Here is a 10,000-nt window from a genome sequence, read left to right as displayed (position 1 = left end):
GCACAACTCACCACACGCCCCACCGAGAGCGAGAACCACATTATAGTGACCACGAGGAGGTTACCCCATGTGACTCTACCCTCCCTAGCAACCGGGCCAATTTGGTTGCTAAGGAGACTTGACTGGAGTCACTCAGCACACCCTAGATTCAAACTTGTGACTCCAGGGGTGGTACACGCATCTTAAAATATTGTATTTCTGAGATTGCATCAGAAGACACACATTCTTCTCCTGCTTTGAGGCGTTCAACAGATGGTGTTTGTGTGTCTTGTTACAGATGTACATTGCTCTGATTTCTCTTCATGCGCTCATCATGGTGGCTTTCCATTTTGTCCTGTGTTTTGAAGATGACTGGGGAAGTGAGTATTTCTTCCTGTATGCTGTTTCAAACAGGAAAGTTGACTTTAAAGCAAATGTTTCTGGTACTGGCTTGCCTGCTCAGCTTCCATTATGAGTGCTTTACTGTAAAAGCGTTACTAACATGAGGGTATGTGAAAAGGTGTTCCTGCTAAACAACATCAAATGAAGAAATGTAAAGTAAGATTGTTCGATCAGTGTCTCATTCTGGTCTCCTGTGGTCTCGTCAGAGTGCAGTAGCTTCTCTCCTCCGGCGACAGTGATCCTCCTCATCTTCCTGTGTTTTGAGGGTCTGCTCTTCCTCATCTTCACGGCCGTGATGTTTGGAACGCAGGTTCACTCCATCTGTAACGACGAGACCGTAAGTGACCCGGTCAAGACCCTTCAACTCTGAGGCCTTGTTCTCCTCTTATGTCACAACTTTACATGATTAAAGAGCAGCTATTATGGTTTTTCCAATGTTACCTTTCATGTAGTGTGTTGTATCGCTGTTTGTGAATGTAAAAATGTCTGCAAAGTTTCACAAATCAAAGTGCAGGACAAGAAAGAACCGATTCTGAACACCTGAAACGAGTCGTTAGTAATTCCAGACTTACTTCCTGTGCTAACATATGTAATTCGGTAACAATAAAACACCTCTGGTCTTCATTGGCTGCTCGCGAACAGCTTTGACCCACCCTCAAACACTACACTAAGCGGTAGACCAATCACAACAGACTGGGACATCTGACCAATCAGAGCAGAGTAGACTCTCTGAAAGGAGGAGTTTAGAATGAATCCTTTAGAACGGACCAATCAGAGCAGAGTAGGCTCTCTGAAAGGCGGAGTTTAGAGTGAGTGCTTTAGAACGGACCAATCAGAGCAGAGTATGCTCTCTGAAAGGCGGAGTTTAGAGTGAGTGCTTTAGAACGGACCAATCAGAGCAGAGTAGGCTCTCTGAAAGGTGGAGTTTAGAATGAATCCTTTAGAACGGACCAATCAGAGCAGAGTATGCTCTCTGAAAGGCGGAGTTTAGAGTGAGTGCTTTAGAACGGACCAATCAGAGCAGAGTATGCTCTCTGAAAGGCGGAGTTTAGAGTGAGTGCTTTAGAACGGACCAATCAGAGCAGAGTATGCTCTCTGAAAGGCGGAGTTTAGAGTGAGTGCTTTAGAACGGACCAATCAGAGCAGAGTATGCTCTCTGAAAGGCGGAGTTTAGAGTGAGTGCTTTAGAACGGACCAATCAGAGCAGAGTAGGCTCTCTGAAAGGAGTTTAGAGTGAGTGCTTTAGAACGGACCAATCAGAGCAGAGTAGGCTCTCTGAAAGGCGGAGTTTAGAGTGAGTGCTTTAGAACGGACCAATCAGAGCAGAGTATGTTCTCTGAAAGGTGGAGTTTAGAGTGAATGCTTTAGAACGGACCAATCAGAGCAGAGTAGGCTCTCTGAAAGGAGGAGTTTAGAGTGAGTGCTTTAGAACGGACCAATCAGAGCAGAGTATGTTCTCTGAAAGGTGGAGTTTAGAGTGAGTGCTTTATAACGGACCAATCAGAGCAGAGTAGGCTCTCTGAAAGGCGGAGTTTAGAATGAATGCTTTAGAACGGACCAATCAGAGCAGAGTAGGCTCTCTGAAAGGCGGAGTTTAGAATGAATGGGGAAAAACGGTTAAATTATGAGCAAATGAAAGTGTTTTTTGACCTTGGATGCATGTAAATCTGTTATATGAGACCTTTAAAACGTTTAAAAACCATAATAGGTGCTCTTTAAAATCTCTCACATGCTTATTACTTCTCGCGGGTCCATAGGGGCGCTATATCGCTAAATACGTTTACGCTTAAAACGTTAATGTCCCCAGATACATAAGTCAGGCATGTGAGGTATCATCTGAAAGCGTTGAATCTGAACTTTTCATAGATCACCATCACTTGTTATTTTATGTAACATAAATGTGCAAAACCAGGCCTGAAAACATCCACGTCGCAATTAAGTGCCACCTAGAGTTCATTTGGTAGAAATATTAATATGAATATAAAAGTCACATAGCACTTACAAGACAAGTCATGTATCAAATCTCAGGAATGTGACTGTACAGTTTATTGTTGTCCTCAATCCACAGTTTGACAGATTTTCAAAATGATCTCAAAGTGAAGAAATATTCTGGTAGACATCAAATACAAATGTCTCTTATGTGCTTCTGTAAGCCTCAAGTAGCCGCAAACTCTATATCAGCTTTTACCTTAAAGCAGACCTATTATGCCCCATTTTACAAGATGTAATATAAGTCTCAGGTGTCCCAAGAATGTGTCTGAAGTTTCAGCTCAAAATACCCCACGGATCATTTATTATATAATGTTGTAAATGCGTCATTTTGGGTGGAATCAAAAACACACTGATTTCGTGTGTGTCTCTTTAAATGCAAATGAGCTGCTGCTCCCCGCCCCCTTTCCGGAAGAGGATTGTGTGCTTCGGTTACTACAGCAACAACCAATCAGAACCAATATGACTGACAGCGTAAATACCGGAGTTCAGGCAGGACTGGGAAGAGAAATCGGGATTTTATATAGCAACTGGCCCAAAAGTTGAGCGGGGGGTGTTCACTGTCCTTTTCTGCATATCGCGGCGCCGTTTTGTGGTCCGTTATGCATAACGCGGCAGCTCATTTTAGCTTATCGCGGGCCATTTCGCGGCCGACCCACCAGCCCACTCGGTTCTCCCGATCGCCAGTCCACCCCTGATCGGCCCCAAAGTGCGTCGGCCCACCGGGATAATGCCCGGTATGTCGGGTGTACATGAACACACTTATGAGACATTCTTCTTCTCTCTGTATCTGCTCCAGCGGACTGTGTGTAGATCACTCAGGGGAGGAGCTATGATAATAGGGCGGAGTCTGTCGCAAGTAGTTGGCGGGGCCTGCTCTAATGTGACATCACTTTAGAGCAGAAAGGAAAAGCGTTCATTTTGATGAATAGAAATATAAGAAAGAGGAGTGGGTGCACTTTTAACATTGTATGATGGTTGTGTACACACGACATTTACGCACAAACACCATGTTCAAGTGAATCTGTCTGTGTGTTGGCAGGGAATCGAGCAGCTGAAGAAAGAAGAGAGGAGATGGGCAAAGAAATCGATGTGGATGAGCTTGAAGGTTGTGTTCGGTCACCCCTTCTCTCTGGCGTGGTTGAGTCCGTTCGCCACACCAGATCACGGGAAAGCAAACCTCTATCAGTATGTGGTGTGAGACGAGCGACGTGTGCTGACGTATGACACTCCGTACAGGACGCTGACCCCTCGACGCCTCACGCTTGATGTTTTGATTTAAAGAAACAGTTTGACCAAAAATTCTGTAATTAGTCGTTCACCCTCATGTCACTCCAAACCCGTATGCTGTTGCGCTATCGCTAGGAAGCTCACACAAGCTCCTAAAAGGCCAAAAACACCATTGAAGTATCATAAAAGTATTCCCGCGACGTCTTCTGAAGTCTCACGATAGCTTTGTAAGAGGAACAGGCTTGTCTGTAAATAATGAAATGCATTAAGAGCTTCTTCGGAAGTTCCTAATAACAGCATGCAGGTTTAGAACGACATGAGGGTGAGTAAATACTGACGGGTGAACTATATTCATGTTAAGGAGAAAATGAGTTCAGCTCAATCGTTGGCATATTTGTGGCATAATGCACAATGTCATTTCGACCCTTCTTGTCTTTAAACAAGCACGAATGTGTGTTCCGGTGAGACACTTACAATGGAAGTCAATGGGGGGGGTTCAATCTGTAAACGTTAAAACACTCACTGTTTCACAAGTATAGACGCAAGACGGGGACGATATGCGTGCTGACGTGATTTTAATGTGCCAACCTTTCAGGTTTAAAGTTAAAACCAAGTTTGCCATAAAAAGCTTGGTTGTTATGGCAACGAAGTTGTAAAATTGGACATATCTTCCATTGTAAGTGCCTCGCCGTAACGGCATTCCCAAAATAAACGAGCCATTTTTGTGGCATTCACTATTAGGTTCAACTCATTTTGAACTTTAAGTCGAGTACAGACTCCTACACGTCCATAGAGACGACATTACCAGTGAACTATTCCTTAAACCAGCCGTTGAGAGACGTATCGATGTCCTGACCACTGTTATTTAAAGCACTCTTTTGACACGTCCTGCACTGTGAATCTTTACTGTCGATATTGCTGAATCGGATTGAATCGCCTGTTGAGAGTGTGAATGGATGATCGACGCCGACACGATTTAAGAGGCCTTGACCATCAAACTCTCCAACTATCACCAGCCGTGACACCGAACTCCTTCCTATCGATGGGCATGTTTGACACAGAACTCCTTCCTGTCGATGGGAATGTTTGACACAGAACTCCTTCCTGTCGATGGGAATGTTTGACACAGAAATCCTTCCTGTCGATGGGAATGTTTGACACAGAACTCCTTCCTGTCGATGGGAATGTTTGACACAGAACTCCTTCCTGTCGATGGGAATGTTGATTGACAGATGCCTTTTCTATCAGCTGCTCATGCCTTTGCCTTTAGAGGACGCGAGCACGTACTGTCGTTCTCTGCACAAGACCACGATGCTTAAATGTGAGAGGAACCTTCCGTTGCCAAATCTGATTGGTCAAACGACATACTGACATCACCAATTGAGCCGAGCGAAGGGTCTGCCTTTATCCAGCAGTGTAAATGTTGTTGCGTAACACTAATGCTAACATATACTGGTCACATGTTACCCTCAAATTAAAATGACATAATGCATAAACAGAGAATCTATTTTTCTATGTTTTACTTTGGTGTTTGTAACTCATTATTCTCTTTTAACGATATTTCTTAAATGTAAAGCAGCACAAATACCTGCATTGCACTATATGGACACAAGTGTTGGGACACCTACGGGAGCTTTTAGGACATCCCGTTCTAACTCTATAGGCATTAATATCCATTAAGATGCGACCCTTTCTGTCACAAATGTGTGTAACGGCAGACTGCTTGTGTAGCTGCTTGAGTTTACACACCTGTGGCAATGGGACTGAATGAAACACCTGAATTCGTTGATTAAGAGGTGTGGCCCAATACTTTTGTCCATAGAGTGTATAACTACTTAAAATATATATATATATAATATATACTGTATGTGTGTGTGTGTGTGTGTGTGTGTGTGTGTGTGTGTGTGTATGTGTATGCGCGTGTGTGTGTGTGCGTGTGTTTGTATGCATGTGTGTGTATGCGTGTGTGTGTACGTATGTGTGTGTACGTATGTGTGTGTGTGTGTACGTATGTGTGTCTACGTATGCGTGTGTATACGTGTGTGTGTCTACGTATGCGTGTGTGTACGTATGTGTGTGTGTGTGTGTACGTATGTGTGTCTACGTATGCGTGTGTGTACGTATGTGTGTGTGTGTGTGTACGTATGTGTGTGTGTACGTATGTGTGTGTACGTATGCGTGTGTGTACGTATGTGTGTGTACGTATGCGTGTGTGTACGTATGTGTGTCTACGTATGCGTGTGTGTACGTATGTGTGTCTACGTATGCGTGTGTGTACGTATGTGTGTCTACGTATGCGTGTGTGTACGTATGTGTGTGTACGTATGCGTGTGTGTACGTATGTGTGTGTACGTATGCGTGTGTGTGTACGTATGTGTGTTTACGTATGTGTGTGTACGTATGCATGCGTGTGTGTGTGTGTATGTGTATGCGTGTGTGTGTGTGTGTATGTGTATGCGTGTGTGTGTGTGTATGCGTGTGTGTGTGTGTATGCGTGTGTGTGTATGCGTGTGTGTGTGTGTATGCGTGTGTGTGTGTGTGTGTGTATGCGTGTGTGTGTGTATGCGTGTGTGTGTGTGTATGCGTGTGTGTGTGTGTATGCGTGTGTGTATGCGTGTGTGTATGCGTGTGTGTATGCGTGTGTGTATATGCGTGTGTGTGTATGCGTGTGTGTGTGTGGCAGTGTGTGTATGCGGCGTGTGTGTATGGCAGGTGTGTGTGCATGTGTGTATGCGCATGTGTGTATATGCGTGTGTGTATGCATGGCATGTGTGTGTATGGCATGGTGTGTATGCGCGTGTGTATGCGTGTGTGTGTATGCGTGTGTGTGTATGCGTGTGTGTGTATGCGTGTGTGTGTGTATGCGTGTATGTGTATGCATGTGTGTGTATGCGTGTGTGTGTATGCGTGTGTGTGTGTATGCGTGTATGCGTGTATGTGTATGCATGTGTGTGTATGCGTGTGTGTGTGTATACAGTATATACTGTATGTATATACATATATAATATAAAAATACAAACAAATATATACAATATACATAAATAAATCAGTTATATATACTTGTAAATATAGATGGATATATTCAATATATATTTAAGCAACATATACATTTTTCTTCATTAAAAAGCGAGAATGATATTATTTGTGTTTTACGGTAATGACAGAGTGAAGATGTGTTTCGCTGTAAGGAGAATAATGTCACACTGCAAAAGACTTAATGGTTTAAAATAGTCGTAATTTCTGCATGCAATATTATTTTCTTATTAATATAATTTTTTATTTTGTGTTGAAATATGACCAGACGTGTCTTTTGGAGATTGAACCCAATTCATTTTGGGATGCATTATGTTGTTATGGGCCTGAACATACATTCACATCTATAATACATCATATTATTGATGCAACACTTTACATTAATGTTGTGCTGTCAAACTATTGTTCAGTGTTAGTTTGTCTAATGTAGTTAACTGATGTTAACGAGTTCAACCTTGCTGTAAAGTGTTACTGATTTTCTCCGCTGCTGGGATCCACAGGAAACGTTTGAGTGACAGCTGTCAATCACAGAGAATCACCCTCCAGTCTTCTCAATCACTGCTGTTATCGCCCTTTTCCATTTACTTCTGTGAATGATTTCTGTCATGCATGTGTTTTAAATACAATATTTCAATGCCATTTTGGTGCTTTTACCTTTAAATCAAATCAATAAATGTATCTTTGTTTCTACATCTGTGTATTTTTCTCTCTTGTGCGGTTCATGAAGCAGCAACACTGAAAACAACGAATCATTCAAACACTTTTTATAATTATTTCCATTGCAGTTCATTGAATCATTGTAGTTTCATTTCATTTAGATGAATTTACAGAGCTTTAATTGGTCCATTAAATAAGAAAGTTATTTACACATGTATAAATGTGGCCTATTATTTAATACAAGCATCAGACATCAACATAAATTGACCTAAACAGACCGTTAATACAAACTAGTACAAATCACAAATGAATATTAACGACAGATTTGACTAAGCGTCACATGAACGCATGACTTTAATTATTGATTTACTGTATTTACTCTCATTTGCTAAGCCATTTGAAATCAAAACCAAAAGATTGGGCCCCTGAACCACCCAAAACAAAATATTCACTTATTAAATGTATTATTAAATGTTTTTTGTCCCCAACAGGGGCGGATTTAGACATTGGCGACATGTCAACAACTAACAGGGCGCCAGACAAGCTTGAACCGCTACTGGTCCCCAATAATAAAGTTTCTAATGACAGATATTAAAGTATTAGTAAATGTTAATGACACTGACAAAATGCCCCATTTTAGGCAAATTAAAGTTACTATAAGGTAACAGTATTTAAAGCCTAAATTAAGTGTCCTTGTTAAGCTTTACGTGATTTTGGCTGCAACTTTGGACTTAATTCAATATAAACACCTAAACTAGAGATTGACCGATAATCGGTTTTACCGATATTTTAACCGATATTTCCACTTAATCGGTTATCGGTTCTTTAACATGGGGCGTCCCTATAAAGTAAGACAAACAAGTCTTGACATTTTAAATATTAATTAAGTTACAGATAGACCGATAATCGGTTTTAACGATATTTTAACCGATATTTCCACTTAACTGGTTATCGGTTCTTTAACATGGGGCGTCCCTATAAAGTAAGACACACAACTCTTTACATTTTAAATATTAATTAAGTTACAGATAGACCGATAATCGGTTTCACCGATATTTTAACCGATATTTCCACTTAATCAGTTATCGGTTCTTTAACATGGGGCGTCCCTATAAAGTAAGACACACAAGACTTTACATTTTAAATATTAATTAAGTTACAGATAGACCGATAATCGGTTTTACCGATATTTTAACCGATATTTCCACTTAATCGGTTATCGGTTCTTTCACATGGGGCGTCCCTATAAAGTAAGACAAACAAGTCTTGACATTTTAAATATTAATTAAGTTACAGATAGACCGATAATCGGTTTCACCGATATTTTAACCGATATTTCCACTTAATCAGTTATCGGTTCTTTAACATGGGGCGTCCCTATAAAGTAAGACACACAAGACTTTACATTTTAAATATTAATTAAGTTACAGATAGACCGATAATCGGTTTTACCGATATTTTAACCGATATTTCCACTTAATCGGTTATCGGTTCTTTCACATGGGGCGTCCCTATAAAGTAAGACACACAAGTCTTGACATTTTAAATATTAATTAAGTTACAGACAGACCGATAATCGGTTTTACCGATATTTTAACCGATATTTCCAATTAATCGGTTATCGGTTCTTTAACATGGGATGTCCCTATAAAGTCAGACACACAAGTCTTTACATTTTAAATATTAATTAAGTTACAGATAGACCGTTAATCGGTTTTACCGATATTTTAACCAATATTTCCACTTAATCGGTTATCGGTTCTTTAACATGGGATGTCCCTATAAAGTAAGACACACAAGTCTTGACATTTTAAATATTAATTAAGTTACAGACAGACCGATAATCGGTTTTACCGATATTTTAACCGATATTTCCAATTAATCGGTTATCGGTTCTTTAACATGGGATGTCCCTATAAAGTCAGACACACAAGTCTTTACATTTTAAATATTAATTAAGTTACAGATAGACCGATAATCGGTTTTACCGATATTTTAACCGATATTTCCAATTAATCGGTTATTGGTTCTTTAACATGGGGCTATAAAGTAAGACACAAAAAACTTAATGCTTAATGATGTGATGCATCACAAAATCTTAAACTTGGTCAACGATTTGTTTTAATAATTGTGATATGATAAAAGTATATCAGAAATGATGAAAATATGTTCACATTTGGTATTAATGGGGTTCTTGATTGTGATTGGCAAATGGTGGTACTCTGCGGTTAAATATCTTTGTATAATGAGTGATAAAATGTGACCCGATGGGTTTTGTTTTGGGCCAGACTGAACATTAAGTCAAATATACCCCCGTTAAAAATCACTTCGCTGTAATGTGTTATTGACATTTATATCAGCAATAAAACACAACAGGACAGATGCTTTCAACATTAAACATCGACGTAAGAAAACATCTGCTAAAATACAGCGTCACATTGCCGGGAATATTATGTCACATTATGTTTGACCGAGGAAGCGTTTGGTGTTTGTGCACTATGGATGAACTCTCATGCGACGCATGCACTGCATCAGTCCATCTGGATTTAATAAGTCGATTAGCTGCACTATATGAGTCTCACACAACCGAGACCCAGCACACAGGAAGAACTCGAAGAGATTCACAGGAAGTACATCACAGCAACCATCTTCCTTCAGCCCACTCACCACTTAACCATATGGAAATCAATGCTTTCTAGCCGGTCCAAGC

The 10,000-nt window shown here is 40.6% G+C and overlaps 2 protein-coding genes across 3 annotated transcripts in view; one reads left to right on the top strand and one right to left on the bottom strand.

Moving 5' to 3' along the window:
• The window catches only part of LOC127650076 (palmitoyltransferase ZDHHC3-like), a 21,294-nt gene extending 15,093 nt beyond the window's left edge, over window positions 1-6,201 (top strand). For both annotated transcript variants that reach the window (XM_052135276.1, XM_052135274.1), the window contains 3 exons: window positions 278-359; window positions 588-718; window positions 3,413-6,201. In XM_052135276.1, coding sequence (XP_051991236.1) covers window positions 278-359; window positions 588-718; window positions 3,413-3,571 — 372 coding nt within the window. In that variant the 3' untranslated portion in view covers window positions 3,572-6,201. The remainder of the gene's footprint in view (window positions 1-277; window positions 360-587; window positions 719-3,412) is intronic.
• A 202-nt stretch (window positions 6,202-6,403) lies between these two features.
• The window catches only part of LOC127650077 (transmembrane protein 42-like), a 12,193-nt gene continuing 8,596 nt past the window's right edge, over window positions 6,404-10,000 (bottom strand). Inside the window, exon 3 of the mRNA XM_052135277.1 lies at window positions 6,404-10,000. This exon is cut by the window's right edge and continues 1,227 nt beyond it. The gene's annotated coding sequence lies outside the window, so the exon portion shown is untranslated.

Source organism: Xyrauchen texanus, chromosome 10, assembly GCF_025860055.1.
Source record: "Xyrauchen texanus isolate HMW12.3.18 chromosome 10, RBS_HiC_50CHRs, whole genome shotgun sequence".
Classification (NCBI taxonomy): Eukaryota; Metazoa; Chordata; class Actinopteri; order Cypriniformes; family Catostomidae; genus Xyrauchen; species Xyrauchen texanus.
The sequence above is the reverse complement of the archived record's forward strand: the minus strand, read 5'-3'. Positions and strand labels throughout refer to the sequence as shown.